This window comes from Anser cygnoides, chromosome 8, assembly GCF_040182565.1.
Source record: "Anser cygnoides isolate HZ-2024a breed goose chromosome 8, Taihu_goose_T2T_genome, whole genome shotgun sequence".
Lineage (NCBI taxonomy): Eukaryota > Metazoa > Chordata > Aves > Anseriformes > Anatidae > Anser > Anser cygnoides.
In genome coordinates this window covers 4,299,673-4,320,452 of record NC_089880.1, presented here as the reverse complement: position 1 = coordinate 4,320,452, position 20,780 = coordinate 4,299,673, and the positions used below count along the sequence as shown (strand labels likewise).

General features: G+C 37.4%; 1 protein-coding gene across 1 annotated transcript; it reads right to left on the bottom strand.

The window, feature by feature from the left end:
- Positions 1-10,930: 10,930 nt before the first annotated feature.
- On the bottom strand, positions 10,931-20,436 carry RTCA (RNA 3'-terminal phosphate cyclase). The gene is made up of 11 exons (XM_048067237.2): positions 20,256-20,436; positions 20,046-20,146; positions 17,774-17,917; positions 16,206-16,329; positions 15,671-15,729; positions 15,010-15,151; positions 13,685-13,809; positions 13,503-13,561; positions 12,785-12,879; positions 11,874-11,978; positions 10,931-11,515 (listed from the first exon to the last, which is right to left on the bottom strand). The coding sequence occupies exons 1-11, from the start codon at positions 20,298-20,300 to the stop codon at positions 11,417-11,419; spliced, it is 1,098 nt and encodes a 365-aa protein (XP_047923194.1). The 5' UTR covers positions 20,301-20,436; the 3' UTR covers positions 10,931-11,416.
- Positions 20,437-20,780: the final 344 nt, after the last annotated feature.

The following is a 20,780-nucleotide window of genomic DNA, read 5'->3' as shown; positions in this document are numbered from 1 at the left end:
AACATAAATCTACAAACTGCTGCTGTTTGTCTTCCTACTGTCTTCTTGTAAAGAAATTGCTTAGGAAATATTTTTTCAGAGATATCTAAGGTCAGCTGTTTTTGATATTATTATATATGTGTAATATCAAAATTTATAATTTCAATCGAGAAATTTTTTTTTTAAGAAAAACATCTTGATAGTTTGAACTGACAACCATCCTCACAGCTATTTAATACCCTGACTGAAATTTGGTGAGTTTGTCACCACTGCCAACATTATTATTGTTTGCTTCTAAGATTGAAGGGGGAGGTAATGTCTCTATTTTCATGCAGTAGCAAAGCTGTGCCAGAGTGGTTTTTAAGCTGTTAATTACTAAAATCCATAAAGTGTTTAAGCAAATCCGGTACTGTGAAAAGCCTATTAAAAACATCTTTATTACACTTTTCATTATGCCATTATGATGGCTTTTTGGATAGTAGAAAACATTATTTTAAATACTACTACTATCTGTAATTTATTAAATTTTTTGATGGATCTTTAATTTAACTTTGTTAACAGATTTTTCTCCTTTCTGGATAGTTGAATTGCAGTAGTATAGACAAGGTAAGAAGTAACTGGATAAGTTGATCCCTAATCTTTTTGCAGCAGACATAATTGATCCCAAAGGCTAAGATCTGTTTTGTTAGTCTTGAAAAATTACCATGACACTCACATAAAGTGATGATGTGAGACTGAAAATCATATTAACAAAACATGATGCTTTTTAAATGTGTAAGTAAATTCAATGCACTTCAGTAAGACTATTTGCAAACAGAAAACAGTTTTTAAGTGTTTTCAGGACTCTGACCCAACCCTGTTCCATATGCAAGATGTGTGAATATAGCTGTATGGGTACTTGCAGAATGTTGTGGAGAAGAGACAAGGTAGCAGCTTGTGAGGCAGTGGAAAGGGTGGCCATGAAAGTGCCAGGAGTCATGACGCATGGTGACAAAGCTTCTCAGAAGCTTTCCAGAAGGAGCAGTTTCTCTGCAAAGATTTTCCTCTTCATTTGTGGATAGAATCAAAAAAACTTCCCACAAAGCTGCAGTTGATACAAACTTCAGACCCCTAGGTTCATAAATGAAAATTGTTTCTGAATTACTCTGGTCCTGATTCCTTGCTGCATTTGTATTTGCAAAGAGGCATTAAATGTGTCCTTTGGGCTTGTGATAATGCTATAATAATGCTGTGGCACAGCACACAAGCTGGGTGCTATTTTTTTTTTTCCAGAAGAATTTCCAAAATTACACAAACTGTGAAAAATATATGAGGCACTTTGGGACTTTTGAGAGATCTGTTAGCATGAAAACAAGATGTTTATTTAGTTCTATATTACAGTGATTTAAAATATCATCACCATCAGTGATGTGGGGAAGTCTTTCAAATGAATATAAACTTTACAATCATTACTAAATAGTAAGAGCAGTCAAGCAGTACAACTAGGAACTGAGAACCAGGGATTCTGAAACCTACTTTTTGATTGTCTTTTCTAGTACACCTTTTAACAATTCAATTCACTTATCTTTCTTTTCTATATCCTGCCTTGTAACACCACATTATCTTTCGGGCATATAGTGAGGTTTAATTCATGTAAAACACTTTTTAGCCATTGTTAGGAGAAGGATGCTGGGGCAGAAGAGTGCTCTTGCTCATACGCTGATAGTTTGAGTGCAGGGTAGATAAATCATACATAGGAGTAAAATGCTGGGAAAGAGAGTTTTCTGGACATTCAGAAAGTTTGATTAAGTTTTGTTTTGTTTTGTTTTTGTTTGTTTTTTGTGGATTATGCATATCATGTTTTAATTGAAAGACAGACTTACATTTATGTGGGAAAAGCCAGTCTTGTCCTTTTCCTGGATCATCCACCTACACATTAACTCTCACTTTGTCTAATTTGTTTGAGCCAAGGGCTCTCCAGGAGAAGTGACAAGCATAGGGATAGCCTGGCTCACGTGAAAATCTTACCCCACTAGGCTTTGTGTGTGCAGCTGCCTTCAGGAGCTCAAGCACAGCTACAGTGTTATATATGTGAGCATAATTTCCTTCAGTTTTATGTGGTTTAAATAACTTGCTTGATGCAAAACAAATCGAACCAACAAAAACTCTGTCGGAGGATGTCTTTTTCCTCAGTACCTGGAGAAATAAAATGAAATCCCCTATTGCAATATTTCTTTAATTTCATAAGATATCTTGAACCAGTATTTGCTGAAGCTCCTTCTGCAAGCATAGGCTAGTGCTGCGTTCCTGGGAATATCTCCCAGTAGAAGCGAGCCTCGGTCCCCTTAAACAATAGGAGGGCCTTGCAAAGATGTCCTTGAATGCTTTCTGCAACCCCAATTGTTGTAGTTTGCAGGAAGTAAAATGATTTTGCAAGAACCAAGGCTAGCTGGAGCCAGACTGTACTTCTAATTCTGTAGCTTAACAATACTGTGATATTGTAATGCTTCTGTAAGATAAAATAGAAAGACAAAAGGATTGGAAGTAAAAAACATGACACTTTTTAAAATTTGATCCTACTTGTCATAAGTGCTTAGTTCTACTGCAACTGAGTCTGCAAGCTGGAGATGCTGTTAGTCTGCAGTGCAGAGGCAGTGATAAAAAGAAAGTGAACAGTGACTAGGAGAGAGAATAAAAGGCAAAAGAAAGGATTATATCAATAGGGTGAGATTGTGTAATTTAAATCTGCTGTGTTTCAGGATTTTTGTAGTATGTCACAAGAAAATTGTGCATTTTCTGCTGAGTTTTCCTTATTCTCTTCTGCTGAATTTTGACCTTATTTATCTTATCCACACTACTTACATGTCCAGGGGAGTAGTGGCTCCTGGAAACAGCCTGCTAGGATTTACAGGAAATTGAACTTCGTGCAGTCATGTGGTGGGAGAAGGAGCTTTGGAGAAATAGTTGGATTTCATTGCCTGGCTCTGAGGCCCAAATTCCTGGGGAGTGGGAGGTCTGGGTTTGACCCCAAGGCTCACTGTGCAGCCTGTGAGTTGTGGAGCAGGAAACCACCCAAAATGTTGCTAATTGCGTCCAAGACCTAAGTGGCAGGGAGCAATACCTAGGTATGTACAAAAGCCAGTTCCTACCACAGGTCTGTAGGGATGTCTGTCCACCCATTTGTGAGCTTGTAGTCTGACAGACAGTCAACCTTTTCATCAGAAAGACAGAGGGAGTCACTTAAAAATCAGGACAAGAGGTGGTAGGGTTTCCTTCTTTTTGCAATGTGTGAGTTAGTATCATCCAGGAATTAAGAGATTCATGTTTAATTTCTTCCTCTGCCAAAAAGGATTTAAATAGATTTCCCTCCAAATTTCAGTAACTACTATTAAATACTATTTAATAGTCTGTGGGAAAGAGGCTTTCCTCTCTTCCTGCATGATAACAGCAGCAGCATGGTCATTCACATGGAAAAAGGTTTCATGGGTTCTGTTTCAGCATCATTAAATTATCACTGGATAAAACAGCGTATGTTTTATACATCTAAATTTTGTCTAAATGTGGGCTTAAGCTTGGCTCTCGATTGAGTGGCAAAGCATTTGAATTGTGCTTATTTTACAGAGAACATATTAAATAATAAACAGGATACAGAAATCTGGCTTGCAGTCAGAGGACATAAATCTTTTGGTCCTGGAGGTCACCATCTTCTAAGACGGAAGTGAACAAATGTGCCTAAAAGCACAGTTTCAAAATTATTTGTGCTGACTGGCCAAAATGTGTTAAAAGCAAGCTAGTTCAAAATCATATTGACCTTTTCTTTCTGACAGTGATTATCAATAATTTGTGTATTTTAATTGATCTCTGAAAATACAAAAATTTATATATTTCTGATGATATAAAGTATTCTTATTTAGTATATGACTTTTTGAGCTATATTAACCCGTTCTTAACATTCTATTTCATTATTGTTTATCGTATCTGTTTTCGGCCATATAGGTTTTACAGCTGTTTTAAAAAAAAAGGCAAAGAAAATTTAAAGATATTGAAGATGTCGGCATAGCCAGAAGTAAAATGGTAGTGTCAGCATTTTCATACTTCGTAGGTTCTAGGCCTGAGCTTTAGAGGAGCTGGTCACACTGCAGCAATTGTAAACTTCAGTGGCAGTGCAAGCAGCTACTTCTGAAAACGAGATTTGGTACAGATAAGTAAGTAGGCTTTACTTTTCCTATGCTGCTGAAGGATATACATTTATAAATCAGTTTGCTTTTAAAAATTTTGTTTCAGTAGTACGTTAAGTTTGAAAGTTTTGCTCCAGCTGTAATTAATAAGGTGAAGGAAACTGGCACATTTGAATGATTTCATCAGCCTCATAGCTCTTTTCTTAGACTTCCAGCAAAAGCAGCATCTTAGACTGATTTTTTTTAAATTGTTCATTTTTAGAAGTAAAAAAAAAAAAAAAGTTCAGAAAAGTACAGAAGTATGAATAATTTTTAGAGATTTTTACATTTTGGAACTGGAAAAGAAATAAGTGATACTAGTAAGAGTGTTTAAGTTGAGAAGACAATTGTGTGTAGCAAAACCTTTGTAAAAGTTGAGTAGCTGAAGTTTAAAGTTCAGAGATACGTTGTTGGGGGTAATAAAAAGATGAAAGGTTTGGATAAAAAGATGGAAGGCCACGGATTTGTAGGGCTTTATGGAATGTAATTACTTTTTAGCTCTTATTTTGAGCTGATGTGGTTCAGCTTAACTCACAGAGGCTTCCTGTACAGTCTTACATCTGATAATTTGGTTATGAAAATGAACTCTCCCACTTGAAAGAGAATGCTAGAAATCTTGTTCTGATAAGAGATATTTATACAGCACAACCAAATCACTTAAACATAAAGGGGCCATGTGCTTATCCTCATTTCTAATGACAAGCTCACTGTAGCTATCTACGTTCTGTCAGCACACGTTGGTATTCCCTGGTCAGTAGGGGGCCAGTAATTTCCAGTGCTACTTCAGAGTAACTTCTTTGACTTATTTGGATATTCTGTTAATTTAATAGCTATAAATTGAGAATCTGTCTTTACATTCCGATCTCAAAACAGTACTGACAGAGGACCTAACTTTTGACTTATCCTTAACTGGGGAGAAAGGCAAAATCTAGTGAATCTTTGGAGATGAGTCTGGGGAAGAGAGGATCACCTTTTGTAAAAAGTAAAATAAGTGGTAAATTTGAGTAGCTGAAAGGTAGGTGAGTGGGCATAATTCATTTGCTGTGAAGTGCTCACTGGCAAGCTGTTACAGCAAGGTATAATTCAAAATCAAAGTAGCCTGTGGCTACGTTTTGAGGGGATGATGCTAGAATAAAAGTGAAGGAAATGCTGTGTAAACTCACTGCTCACTCTCCATTCTTTCTGTGCCAAATGCTATAATCTGACAATCTTTTCCATTTAAGTTTATAGACCAAATTCCATCTTCAGTTATATTGACATAAATTCCCTTAGTCATTGTTTTGTTGTATTTATAAGCCTAAGTTTGCTGTTGTGTTACAATAAGAAAGTCTTGATAACTGTTTCTAAAACACACTGAAATTTATTTTAGTCTGCAATACTTTTGTGTATAAGGGTGAAGTCTGATATAAAGTGAATGCTTTATTCTTCACCTTTTTTTTTTCTTTTTTTTTTTTTTTTTTGATGGAATATAATACTAATGTAGGAAAGAAGACTGGGATCAAAACCTGGCTTTATTCAGGTGCTACAAGCATTACTGGTGAGAAAACATACAATCTACTAGCTCATTCCTATGTTACAGGATTTGTATAAACTTTAGGTCAACTGGAGATGTATAAACTAAAACAGTGCAGTGTGTGTAAAATTCTCTGTATATACAGAGGTTTCGGTGTGGAAAAATCATTAAGTGCTTTCACAAATTTTCACAAATTTTACACAGGAACCATTCTTCAGTAAGTGGAAGTCTTAAGTGACTAAAGTGTATTTGGAAGAAGGGAAGGAGAAATAATTCTTGATATTTTCTGGTCTAATAAAATGTGTGTTTTTTCTTTGTTCTATTTGTTTTTAATGGACTTTGGAACACTTGCATGATATGGCAGAAAATTTGTCTAAAGTTTCACCCTAGAATACTCGTCTGTGAAGAAAAAGGTTCAGTTATTATTTGAAAGTAGGATTTTCAAATCAGAATTCCTTGTCCTAGTACATATCCTTTTGTTGTGGCATTATGGTATTGGATTTGGAAAGCATTGGGCAGAAAGAATCCCGGGCAGAGGACAGGCAGCAAAACTCCTAAGAGGCAGCTGGGTGGTACAAAAACTTGAAATCACGCAGCTTGTAGTGTGAGCTTCTCCGTATTAGTACTCCATAAGGGCTTTTAGCTTTTACGTGGGCTTATCAGTAGGTTTTCTAAGCCTTGAACTTTGGTCCTAAATGTACTAATAAATCTGGGATTAAAGAAAAAAATCTGGGTCTGCTTAATTTTACACAGGACTGTGTTCCTCGTTATTTTACCTCTGCCTTTACAGACTTTTCTCTAGTCAAATATTAGGGAAGCAGTAACAATGCTTTTCAGTTGATCTATGTATCTTGATTTTTTGATACTAATAGATAGTTCCTATTATCGCTAATAACCAACAGAATGAACTTCTGTGTTTGCATTGGCTTGTTTTTAATTCAAAAACATGTAGCTCTAATTCTGTTTTTTCCTTTGTAAATAATTTCACTTGGCATTTTTTTCTATATGCACCTTTATTTGATATAGTGCTTTATTGAACCTATAACTCCTTTTAGCAATGTCCATTGTAAATAAGCTCTGCTGGAATATTATTTTAGAAAATTCTTCTGTGCTGTGTTCAGATGATCATTAATTTCCAGATAGGGCACTCAGGATCATAGGACAATTCGGTGGGAAGGGCTGTGGGAAGGCTTTGGTCCAACCTGCTGCTCAGCTCAGGGTCAGCCATGAGCTCAGACCAGGTTGCTCAGGGCTTTATCTCACCGGTGTCTCTCTCGTTTCAGCTTACCCTGCTGTCTCTCACCCACTGCGAAGTGCCTGGCTCTGTCTCCCCTGTAACCAACTTGCAGGATTGCTACCGACCACTGACAGGTTGCTGGTAGGTGTCACCCTTATGCCATCGTTTCTGCAGGCTGAGCAAGTCCCCTCCCCTCATCCTCTCCTCACAGTGCTCCAGCCCCTGACCACCTTAACCGCTGGTGTCTTTCTTGTTTGGAGGGGCCTGAAACTGAATGCAGAATTTTCGACAAGGTCTAGAAAACAGTAAATATTTAACTAATATTTTAGTGAACAGACTGAGATGCATGAGCTCAGAAGAGCAACAGTTACTAGCTGAAGTAGATTTAAGGACGTGAGAGGACAAGGCTAAAAGATGCTCTTTTTGAGAGTATTCAGAACCAGGGTGCAGTATTTTCTGAGGAGCTTTTTGTATCTGGCTACATATAATGCCTGTATTATTAGTCTTGAGACCTCAGTCCCCGCATATCTCAGTGCAGTGGCTTTCTCTGATCACTGCATCCATCTAAACACTATTCCCTTTCATGGAAATAAACTACAGACACACAGGTTGAGAGGATTAATCCTGTTTCCTTGGCATATAGAACTCGTGAGTCACTGCCACTACTTGTTTGAGCAGTATTAAATGTAAGCATCTTAGTTGTATCTATACACCCACACTGAAGTTTTTATATAAGATTCTAATGTGCCTGATTAACATAAGAAAACCCAGTGCATATTTGTAGAGCAGGTGCAAGCGATGTCTCATCTCTTCCTGAACAAAAGGTTAATACATTCCCACAAGTGACTTAATCCAGCCTTAACACTAAAAATGATGTGATTGTAAATTGATATAAATGAGAGTGAAAAACCTTCGACTAGCGCACTATAATTATTAGTTAATATTCAAAAGGGCAGGAAGTTTTTTTTAAAAAAAAAGAATTTACGCCACTAACTAGAAACAACTGATTTACACACAGCATTCATTTTAAGACTTAATTATGCTGTAAAATTTAAGTATATACAGCATGTAAAATGCGGAAATGTGCAACAAGAACTGCAGCATGTGTTTTGATTTTTAAATTTAAAATGTAGGTGAATTGAATGTAAATGTAAACCTTGTAGCCTTGATTTTGTTCATCTTTATCAAATATATTGGCATTTATATGCATTTGTAGTCCTGTCTAGAAGACAGGATTTGCATTTCAGTTTTTTAATGGCAATTTCTTTGTCTACATTTTGTTCCATTTTGTTTGTTTTTATTATTATTATTATCCTTAGAAACAAAACCTGCGTATTTTGATTCTTTTTTTCCAAAAGAAAATTTTAGCTAGGTAGATCTAATTTCAGAACTAGAAATTCTAATGTGAGATAGCTGTCTCAAGGTTTTGCAGTTCTTTATTTTGCTGCAATTATTCCAAGACAGTCATGGGCATTTGTGAATGTGGGAAAAATTCTGGCTGCATTGCAGACATCTCCAATGTGCAAACAGACAGTTTTTCAGAAGCGAAGAAAAGCTGTGAAAAAGTATTCCAGCCAGCCTTTCAGACCAGATATAAAATCATGCTCAAGCCCATCCCACTTTTCATGCATAATGCAATATGTATATGTGCACAAATATATTGAAGCCTGCCTAAATCTGAAAGGTTTAATTTAGCTGTACTTTTATGCATAAGGTTTTCTTAACATGACAGGAGCTAGGTATGTTGATTTGTTTATTTTTAAGCTATATTGGCATTAACATCTGTGTGTGCTTACAGTCCACAAATAATCAATTAGGCAAGAGAGCAGATCTTCTGTATTTGATTGCTAAAGTAAAGTAGTGATTGTAGAGCAAGAAGGCTAAGTGTATAAGGCACTCACTAGAGATTTTAAAAGCTAAAGGCAAAGCATTAATTCCTGAATTGTAATTTATAAAGATGTGCACTGTGTCAGCTTATTTTGAATAATACTACAAAGAATGACAATTCTACTCTCTCTCTCTAAACATAATTTCTACAAAGGTTTTAATTTCATAATAAATAATTTTAATTGCCTGTAGTCTGCGCAAGTTGTTTGATTGGATATTGGTAAAAAGGTATTACATTATACAGAATCCAGTTATTGAACTTCAAAGGTAATAAAAAGGAATATTTGTAGGTTACAAATGGCTTTTGATATGCTTTTCTGTATTAAGTAACTGTAATTAATTTTTGGCTTTAACTTCTTAGGTTTTAGGGCTTGATTGAAGCTTCCTCTTTCTCAGCTGCCAGAGTAACCTGAGGATTCCCCACATAACCAGAAATCTTCTAAGGCAGAACTGATTATGTTGTTATTTTCGGCCACATTTTCTTCTGAAAGAATTAGTGAAGAACTAATTGCTGTGCACACCTTCCTAATATGTTTTCTGTAGCATAAAGTAACTTCAATTTAAGAAACATTTCGTCAGTTTAAGAAACAAAACAAAACGAACAATCCTTTGGCATATTCACATTAAATGCCAGCTCTGAGTGCAGTTAAGCTCTGCTGACAAGTTGCCCACAAAGGCTGTAGCACCTCCATCTTTGAAAATTTTCAAAACTTGACTGAGCAATCAAACTTTTTGAGACTAATCTAATCTAATCTAACTTTTAAAGACTAATCTAATCTAACTTTTAAATTAGTGGTGCTTTGATCAGGATGTTGAATTATGTTACACCCAGCCTTCCCTTCAGTGGGAATCTCTCCAGTAGAAGGATAATTAGTTAAGTACATTACATTTTTGAATTGGGGAAGTAGGCAAACAAAACAAGCACAGAAAACAACTCCTTGGGAGCTTTTTTTTCAAGTTTTCTTTTTTAAATACATTCTAAGTTCTTCCAAAAGGAAACACTGAAAATCATGAGCAGCAGCAAATAGTGATTGAGAGAGAGGGATGCTTTTATTAAATAAAGAATTTAGAGTATCAGTGTTACAGACATAATTCAGTAGGTATCTGCTGCCCCCTTCAGACTACTCCCAGTATTAAAGAAAAACAAATTTTTAAATCAGAAATTAATAGCATTCCATTCTTTTGCACTAGTTTTTGCTGGGGAGTGGGAACGAACCCTAAGAATAAATACATTTTTAAGTAGATAGCTGGTGAAATTTTGTTTATATCAGCAGTAGATTTTTTTTATTTTAATGAGTAAGACAAACCATACTTCAAGTTACTACTTCAGCTGCTAGGTTCGATACTCACAGTGGAAAAAAAGATCTTGGACTTGGAAAAAATCTGTGGACTAGGATGTGGGAAAACTGGAAATTAATTAAAGCTTCTAGAGTGCGTTTATACATCTTTGGTTAAGTCATTCCAATTCTGTGATTCAGTTCTTTATGTGCAAAACACATGATGCCTCATCTCTTTTTAAATCTTCCTTCTAATTCAGAGTAAGATTTGGTAGCAAGGTCAAGACCAGATTGGCAGAAATTCTTTCTTACCTGCTCCCCAGATAGGGGATGACACGACTGGGTTTTATATGCCTAAATACACTTGTATGTCCACTGCTCAGTGTATGCACGTGTATACATTTGTGTGTATATATATGTATTCACCAGCTCTCTAATCTCAGCTGAAATTAAGTACTCCCAATAAGAAAAAACAACAGCTTTGTGCAAATGTAGACCCATTACTCTTAGCTAAAAAGGACAGATGTAGATAGAAAAACTGATCATACAATTACTATTTTCTATTTGGGATGTAACACCATACATTTTCTAAGCTTGTCTGAGAAGATTTTTATAAAACTGATGAGAAGATTTAAAATAAGATTATTATATACATTGAGTGTTCTTACTCTACTGAGGGAAAGAAATTACATTTCTGAACACTTACTTTATATCAATCTCCTATTAACACAACTTGCTGAGGTAATAGCAAAAATAAATACCAGACTTTTGTTTGGTGCTATTGCTTTTTTTATTTCCTCATACATGATTTAAGCAAAATAGTTAAGGAAGAACAGAGATACAGATTTGATGGTACTCTTCATTCCACAATCCTCATAACATAAGGATCCCAAAGAATAAAACCTACATGTTTTAAAGTGGAAAGAATGTATCATCTAGGTATTTTTTTCCCAAAACTGAAACAGTTATTTTCTGCTTTGGTGAATCTGAATTCTTAGAGCTTCTAATTGATGCTCTTGGGTGCCCAAGTACATACACTGTATTCTGTTTGCTGTCCTGTCTGTACTCATGTTGCTGATAATAGAAAAAAAAAGTAAATAAAAAAAAAGTAAAGTTTCCATTTTTCGCACCACAGATTCTCAGCACACCAAGGGAAAACTTGATATCATCCTTGAAGTTATATCAAATCAATTAGATGTGACAGAAGGATCCTCCTGTTCACATGCATATTAGACATCTATTGAAATGTAGTGCAATGCATCACTGAGGTATGTTGAGTTTGCTTTGCTTTTGCTAGCTTGCTTTTTTTTGTTGTTGTTTTTTAACCCTATAAGTTTGAGTTTATCATCCCCATTCCTTGGCACTCAATGATGTAGGTATCTTTACTGGGATCTTCCTCTTCTGATTTTGTCACAGTAAATTTGGCCTAAAACAGGATTAGAAATATACATCACAAATTCAGTTATATGCAAGTTTAAATCTTCAATACCTGATGTCCAGTAATTTATACATATTACAAATTTTACCGATTTCATTACAAATATTAAAATAAAGGTGGTAGAAGTATCTAACCATTCTAAAGGCATTAAACTCTAAAGTATGTTTAATTTCTACTGGCAAACTCCCACATAAATATTGTAACAGTTATTTTATCAGTGCTTATCCTCAATGACAAAATTCAGTTCACAGTGCCTGCAAAAAACAGCGTGAATCTACAAAACTGCACCCTTCTTAGTTACTGGAATGCAACTGAGAGGATAAAATTCCTGAAGTTTTGGACTCACCTTTGTTAGCTGTTCTGCAAAGTGTATAGCAGTTTGCGTATGAAGTGTAATTGGTCCACTTTTCACTCTAGACACCCCCTTTGCTAGTGCCATAAAAATGATCAGCTGAAAAGGGGAGGGAAAGTTCATTATTAAATAACTCTTCAGATCCTAGGAACTTACTGATTTAAAAAAAAAAAAAGAAGCAGAAACATCCATGATGTCTGGAAGTGTAAAAACATTGTCTGCCAAATGTCATAAAAGTTCATGCTGCTGAGTGCTAAGAGTGATCCAAAGCTCAAGAATCTTGGAATTTACTAATGTGATGCCTGATTACAGAAGGGCTGCTACTTTTCCCCAGTCAAGTTTGCCACTAGAATTTGTTATTACATTTTACTTTGCTCCTCATTCCCCAGGCTTCCCCAAGGTCATGTCAGACTACAGATTACAAGACTACCTTTGGGTGGAGAGAAAAACTCAGAAAAGGTTTTTAATTATAACACTTTATGACAACATATTCACCAGACAGACAGGAATACCTCCTAGATAATCTGTTCTCCAATAACTTTAACCAGGAAGCTACTTTTACTCCTATACATGGAGTACCAAATAGAAGTGAATTACTACTTCATATTTTATACCTACTATTTAACAATGTGTGCAAAGCCAGAAGCATCTGTGGTTCCTAAGAACTGTATGTAATATACTAATTCTACTGATGTGAACCAGTACTGATGTGTACCACACCTGGAAACTTCTCAAGACTGATTATCAATTCATTATTTAAAGCCATGCCTACTTGTGGAGATACAATCCAACTTTGAAATCTATGTGCCATTCTTTCATTGTTCAGATTTACATTATTTACAAGTAATACATACATAAATGTTCTTGCTACATCACTTTCATGTGGACACAAATAGGAGCCTTACTTGGTCTTGTAAAGAATCATCCACAGCTCCACCATGTTTAAGATTCTTCAGCAGTATCTCAGCTGCTTCAATGCCAACCTTGTCAGAATTTTTTCCTAACAGAGAAATGTAAGAAGCTAGGATGCTGCCAATTATTTTTAACACGTAAAAAATAGAGAAAACAAACAAGCAAACAATTAATAACTTTTTAAACCTTATTTCCATGCTCTTGCCTCAAATGTCTTCTTGAAAAAACTCCTGTCTTATGATGACATATTGCATATTCCATAAGCAGTGGAAAGCACGTAGCCCCACTTACAGTCAGAAAAACATTTTATTCAAACCATTTAGATCAAAAGCACATCTATTCCTTTTAATCTAGATACACATCTAGATTCAATGCTGAACAAAATCTTCACAGGTAAACCATAGAGCCTGTATGTAAAGTCCAGAAGTATTTTCAACTCAGTGATCCTTAACAATCCATTCTGATAAAAGGTGAATTTAATAATTTTGTAATTTTTGTTGCTATGTAAAAGCAGTTTAGAAATACAAAGTGCAATATTTTTATTTACTGAGTTTCAAATCTGTTCATTTCCTCTATCCCTATTAGTAAATAACATCCACTTAAAAATGCAACACTCAAAGCATCAAATCTTTGAACAGATTATACTTCGGATTTCTACTTAATAGTATATTAAGTTGATTCTGAAAGAGGTATATTCCATACAACTCTTACCTCTCTTGCCAAGTGACGACCCAGCTAACAAACAACCTGTTGATGTCTCTGCAACAATGCTGAGCAGAAAAAGTATTAAGAACAAAATCACTCACATTACGCTTTATCAGACAATTAATCAAGATCTAGCTAATTGACCAGCAAGGTTACAGGCATCAATAGAAAGTTTAGGCTTGTCTTACATTATTCCACTTCCGGTCCCAAAGGCTTGATCATCAGGTTCTCGAACAGGCTGAATGTTAATGTAAAGATCTCTGATTTCTTTTCTGATGCATCTCACTGCTGCTGCTGACATGTCTTTCGCCAGCTAACAAGATAAGAGGTAGAAACATTAATTAATTAAATGATGTAACTTTAGCAATAGATAAGGCTCATTAGCCTAATTATCAGTGGATCCTTTAATAAGAAGGCTAAGTTATTAACTAGAAAACCAAATGATTGTTATAAAACCCCTACAAGCAAGCACTGAAGATCATCTCTTCTGAGAATGTTCCCATAAACTCTGAACAAATGACAGATTGTAGGGAGCTTCTATATATAATATATATAACATATAATAATAAAGAATATCAAAGCTCCAATAGCAATAGGAATTCCAATAATTCTTCTCCTTACATATGGAGAAAGATTTCACTTCAGTCTTAATCAAGAACTCAAAGACCTTAGTGAAACCTTTAGTCTAAAGTGAAAAAACTCAAGACCTTAGACTGTAAAAAATAAAACAAAAACCCAACAATTATTATGTACATATGTATTATGTCTTACAGCATCTGTAAGACAGAGTATATAAAATAACAATTTTAAATCAAAGGCATGTGGGGGCAGATGAAGGTTATCCTAGGGTTGGAGATTTTAAGACCAAACTCAGCCCTCCACAGCTCTTCAAAAACTAACTCAGTTTCTCCTCTCCCTTCCTCTTCTGCTTCCTAGCCTGTATGTGAGAAGCAACTGAGGAGATCCCAACACTCATTCTCTGTAAACACAGGTAGGATAGAAATAACGGAAAGAAGGAGGGATAAAGGGGCAAATTTATCTTTTTTTTAATTTTTGTCTAACTTAACTTGTTCTGTCTAATCCCAGTAACAATGGTTGAAAAGTCTGATTTTGTCTGACTTCTGTCTATTACAGTACACCATAGTTTAGCCATGAATCTATGAAAAACAGCCATTATTTCAGATTTCACATAACTCACAGAAACATGAACGGTACATAGATATGATACCCCTCAATACATACTAAATATTTTTGAATAGTTACATGAAGGATATCACAGACACTGTTCTTATTTCCTCTTTTAGCTGCTACCATATCCCTGTGCAATAACCACATTTTAGAAATGTCCAAAATTCTATTTTATGGCCTGAATAATGCAATCCATTTAACACAACTACTTGGCTTATATGTGACTGCAGAGAACAGGAACAGTAGAGGTGTGCTAGAGAGATTACATGCAATTTTATATAGATTTATAAAGTTGGATACCACCACAGCTATTACCAGCACTCACTTTTATAGGCAGTGCTCCAGCAACAAACGCTCTTCCATATATCTTTGTCACGGTGCCACGTTCTGTTAAGTTTATTGCACTCAACTCTTTGACTGGTGACATCTGGACTACAACTTCACCACCTCCCTGAGGATAGTAGCCCCTATTTACAAACAGTAATCAGACATAATTAAATGTAAAGATCACAGGGAAACCCAGAAAATAACCTAAGGCTCTTTGTATATTCTGTGATACATTCGCATGTTCTCTGTTACTATACATATCAATTTTGTCGGTGTGCCTAAGAAATCTTTATAATACAAGAATATTCTCCAATAGCATTACCTCAAAATACACATCTTATTAACTGCCTAACACTAACTTAACTGGCACCTCAGAAAAAACTCAGTAACGGACTGACTGTTCAGCGTGCACTTCCCTCAGGGGTTAGTTAACTGGAAACATTAAAACAGCAGCTGAAGGCTCAGCAATGAAAAAAAAAAGACAGGGAAGAACCATATAACATTCATCATACAGTGATGGTCCGCACAGGGACAGCTAATACAGTTCAGTTAATGTACGATAAATTCATCCCTTAGATTGATTCAGAGCACCTTGTGTGTGCCTCCATGCTCACAGACTGCTGTAAGGACTGCTTCTGCCACACGACACTGTAACTCACCTCTTTTTTATGTCACAATTAAATGTGAAATTGAACTTTTCAACTATTGGCTTGAAAACCTACAAACAAGCATATATAAAAATACACAGTTAATCTATTTTGAACTTATCATTTCCCACTATTTTATTCAGTCTTTAAAAAAAAAAGTTCAAAACAAAAATTTCAATTACATTATAAAAAGATAGGCAGTCTCATCCATACAGCTTATTTGAGGTTCCCTATATTTTATTCTGAATAACGCTTTGTGTTAAAGGATTCTTTTTTGAGAAGAGGAAGAGAACAAACAACAATTCACAGAGCTTCTAGAATAAAGAATGTATCTTAAGTGAAATTTGCTTTAGTAATTATAAGCAAACAGACAAGTCATTATTTCAGGGACTTCCACGAAGCACTGGTTGCTGTATACATATGGTACACAAGTAGTATAATATTCCCATGCTTAATTACGTAATTACAAATAAACTTGCAAAAGAGCAACAGAAGTACAATAGTTATATTACATATATAGGCATGAGTTGAAGGAATTTTTCCCTACCATGACTGTGTAGTCTATCTGAGGAGCCATCTCAGCATTGGTCCCACCTTTAAAATGAAGTTCTGATGGGGAAGCAGCAAAGAGCACACAGGGCATTGCTACCTGCATCAGTAGACATACGCTCCTAAAAGCAATTATAAGATACTCAAATGTCATGCAGTCACAATCTGTGTAGAATCACTACACATCAAGGGCAAATGACTTTACAGAGCATAAGTAAGTATTTAATTTTGAACATTATCTATAAAGTAAACTTATTACTCTTTAAAAAAAATGCTAATTAAAACTTCATGGTCTTGGCAAGCCTAAACATACAAACTTCTGTTTCACGTAATTGTACCTTTAATATTCCTGTTTGAAATAAAAGTAGTGTATGCTTCCTTAGTATACTGATGGTACTGTGAAAACTGTAGGGTTAGACAGCAGATGGTATAAGCAGGAAAGGTTTAGGCAGCAATTTTAACATTTTAATATTTAATTAATAATAAAATACATAAAAACCTACAAAATTGCTTAGAAGCTGTTCAACATCTCACACAAGAAAATTCGCGGGCATAGAAAATATGCTTTGAGATACACAATTCCCCTATTACTAATCCCTCCACATTTCATAGATAATAATAAACCTCAAAATAGTTTTCCCAAAAGTATGTTTGCTTAGCAAAGTGAAACAGTTATGTCATGGGTGTTTCATGTTTGTGAACTACACTTTTTTTTTTTTTTTAGGGGGGGGGGGGGATGACACACACTTGTGTTTAATTTTATTAATCCTTCTGCATTGTTGCCCACTCAAGCCTTTCTGTGTTACGTTTAAGTAAAAGATGTAAAAGACATCAGCTTAGTTGTTCATACTATCGCAATTCAGAAACATATTTCTCTTAAAGGAAACCTTAACTTATGCCTACCCTAGCTTACGCTTTCAAGTTCACAGCTAAATCCATTCTACTTTTTTGCAACAGATTCCTAGAACAAAGGATTCAACACAGCAAAAAACAAAATGGAAGAAACACAGGGACAAAAAACAGCAGACTGAATATGCCCCAAGTTCAAAAAGACTAGTATACTGCACCACCATGTGCATAAGTACAACCTTAAAATTGACTTTATTATATATAAAAAATATATTTATTATATAAAGATTAATTCAATATTTCATTGTATAATCAATAAATTAATACATTAATCAATGTACTAATTCAACATCAGACGTAATACTTTTGCAATTTAATATACTGTAAGCATTTGTGAGATACCTATCTAATTTGATGCATTGACCTAATATTTCATGTACTAATGGAAGAAAATAATTTTTTAAGTGCATCGGCAGCTTTTTTTTTTTAACATTCATCAAATGTTCAACTTATAATTTATATGTAATTATATACTTTATTAATATATATCCTGCTTACATAGCAGGTTCTTTGCTCACATGTAGCAGACAGCACAGATTATACCTCATTAGCCATGTATTAATGTTCTTTTCTCACCTCTTTTGTGACAATTTTAAAGTTACCAAAAGCAGTTAAGAGCAGTTGCTTGTCAATCATTATCCACGTACAAAGACATACCCTGCTGTTTTTGTATCTGCTATGTGGGTTCCACCTTTGATCTTCCCAGGAGTGAAGGTTATTTCTGTTGAACCAATTTCTCCACCCTCCAGCTTCCCTTCACATAAATCTCGAACGATCTCCAATCCAGACAGATGCTGAGGTCTTAAAGTCATAATACTAAGTTAAAGATCCATTCAAGTAGACTACACAGTCATGTTACATTAAAAAAAAAATACTAAACATCAACTAATACATCAATCAACATCAATTGCAGATTTAAAACAAGGATTAGAAATTTAATCTGGTTCCTACATTTCTCCTGAGTTCAGAGGAGCTAAAGGAGTAGCTTTCTGATCATTCTGAAATTCGTAGGATCCTGGTGTGTTTTCCAATAGAAAGGGTCAGGACAGACAGATGAGATGCAACAGTCACTTTCCTAATGTGATAAATGACAAAAATGTAATGGGATAATGCTGCCAAGCGGTATAATGATAGCAATACTGAACTGGAGCCAAAGCCGGTTAACTGTTCCCAGAGCCATAAAAGAGCTAACAGTTCAGTGCATCTCTCCTGCTGTGCTTGCATTTCCATTTGTTTGTGTAGTTTACACAGAAGAGAAAATAAATAAATAAATAAATCTATTTATTTGTTTTGTTACATTTTGAAGATGTCACTAAGAACTTGAGCTATGATTTTATTCAGTAGCCTCCAACTTTCTCTGGGCTACAGGCTGTTAAGACAGTAAAGCTCATTATTATAGAATCACAGAATTGAAGGGGTTGGAAGGGACCTCAAAAGATCATCGGGTCCAACCCCCGCTGCCAAAGCAGGTTCCTTAGAGCAGGCTGCCCAGGTAGGTGTCCAGACGGGCCTTGAATATCTCCAGAGAAGGAGACCCCACAACCTCCCTGGGCAGCCTGTTCCAGTGCTCTGTCACCCTCACCGTGAAGAAGTTCTTTCGCATGTTGGGGCAGAACTTCCTGTGCTCTATCTTGTGGCCATTACCCCTTGTCCTGTCCACACAAAACACGGAAAAGAGGTTGGCCAAATCCCTCTGTCTCCCACACCTCAGGTATTTATACACATTGATGAGATACTCTCTCAGTCTTCTTTTCTCCAGGCTGAACAGACCCAGGTCTCTCAGCCTTTCTTCATAGGGAAGATGCTCCAGGCCCCGTATCATCTTTGTGGCCCTCCACTAGACTATTAATTGACTGTCAAGCCCATCTTAATATATGAATTTCCTTCCATGAGAACCATTGGGAAATACAGCAAAACCCACTGTATACCATTCTATAGACTACTTTCAAGGCAGTTATAGAACAGTAGCACAGATAAGCAAGACTGTTTCAGTAAGCCTAAATTAACTACCTCAAAGCTCATATCTCTCCTGGATATGTTTAAAGCCCAATAATCTTAAAAAAAAAAAAAAAAAAAAAAAAGGCTGAAAAACTACAGATATATAAAAATGCTAAGGGATCAGTTTCCCTTAGTTGTAATTAAAACTCTTCCTAAATAAATGATGACTCTGACCTCCGTGTTTGTCTTACAAATGTGATGTCAGTCAAGAAGGGTGTCACGAATTATCTGAGTTAATGAAGGAGCACAATTCTAGGCAGAATAATGCCAGTTATTAAATCAAGATGAGAAATGCAAGTAACGTGTCTCTGACGTTTCTGGTAGCTTTCAAAATAAAGATGACTACTCTGGGACATACAGATAGCATACAAACTGTTTTGCATAGAATATACACTATACAAAACGTTTTATATGGTATATATACTATATACTCAGTGATTAATGTCTCAGTGAGGCATTATATGATCTTAATTATATTTTGTTTCACACCATGCAGGCTACTTCACCTTTGAAAATATTTTTCAGGCACTTTTAAGGCTGTGCAGCCTGACAGGTGGAGACAGAGGGAGTGTCCTCACCTTTCCTGGCAGCAAGCCAGAGCCAGGGAGAGGAAACTGCCCTGAGGAAGGAGAGGGCAAAAAGGAAAGTGTATCCCAGGTCTGCCTGCTTTGATAGGCCTTCTTTACGTTCTAGCTTTTCTCCGCACTCGGTCCTTCCACGTCAGTGAGCCACAGGCAAGACCTTCTGCTTAAAAAGGCTGCTTAAAACACTGCTAATACGTGACTTTTGCCCTTGGAAGCGTTTCGGTGTGCCGCCAAGGCTGTGCCCCCGTTCCCGGAGGAGGGCCTCGCCCCCGCCTGAAAGCGCCCAGGGACCGGCGCGGCCCTCCCGGGGCAGCCCCGGGGGTGCTGGCGTGCGGCGGGGCCGTTACCTGAGGCCGGGCTGGCTCCTCCCGGCGCGGATCCGGCGCACCCTCAGCGGCAGGCCCAGCAGGCAGCTCAGGGCCGTGGACACGCGCAGGATCTGCCCGCCCTGCAGGGGGAACGGCGCTCGTCAGCCGCTGCGGCTCCCGGCCCCGCTGCCCGCGGGCGGGGCGAGGCGAGCGGAGCCCAGCGCTGCCCAGCCCGGCGCGGATGCTCACCCCCTCCATGATCCCGCCGTCTATCTCCACCCTGTCCCCATCCATGGCTGGCAGCGAGCAGAGGCGGCGAGGGGAGCCGGAGCGGGCCCCGAGGACGGCGAGACCCCAGCGAAGCAGCACCCCCAGACCGCTACCGCGCCGTCAGACGCCGGTGCCGGTGCCAGTACCAGGCGGCGGCGCTGGAGCAGGCGCAGAGAACGCCGGCGGGGGCGGCACCGCTTCGTGAGGAGCCGCCGCCGGGTCCCAGCGCCCGGGCGGCCGCGTAGCGGGCAGGGACAGCGCCCTCCTACCCGCCGCAGCCACCCCGTCCCTTCCCGTCCTGTCCCGGAGCCAGAGCGGCGACGGATCAGGCCGGGGAGCGGCCGGACTTCCCGCCGTGCGGCTTGTCTCAGTGTTGGGATCGTTACAGGAACGCGGACGCGCACACACACACGGGGCCCCTCTCGAAAGTTTATTACAGAGTACCGGCAGCGGCCGGACCCTTGGCGCTGCCCCTCGCCCCGCCAACGGCTGTCCCCCGGGAGT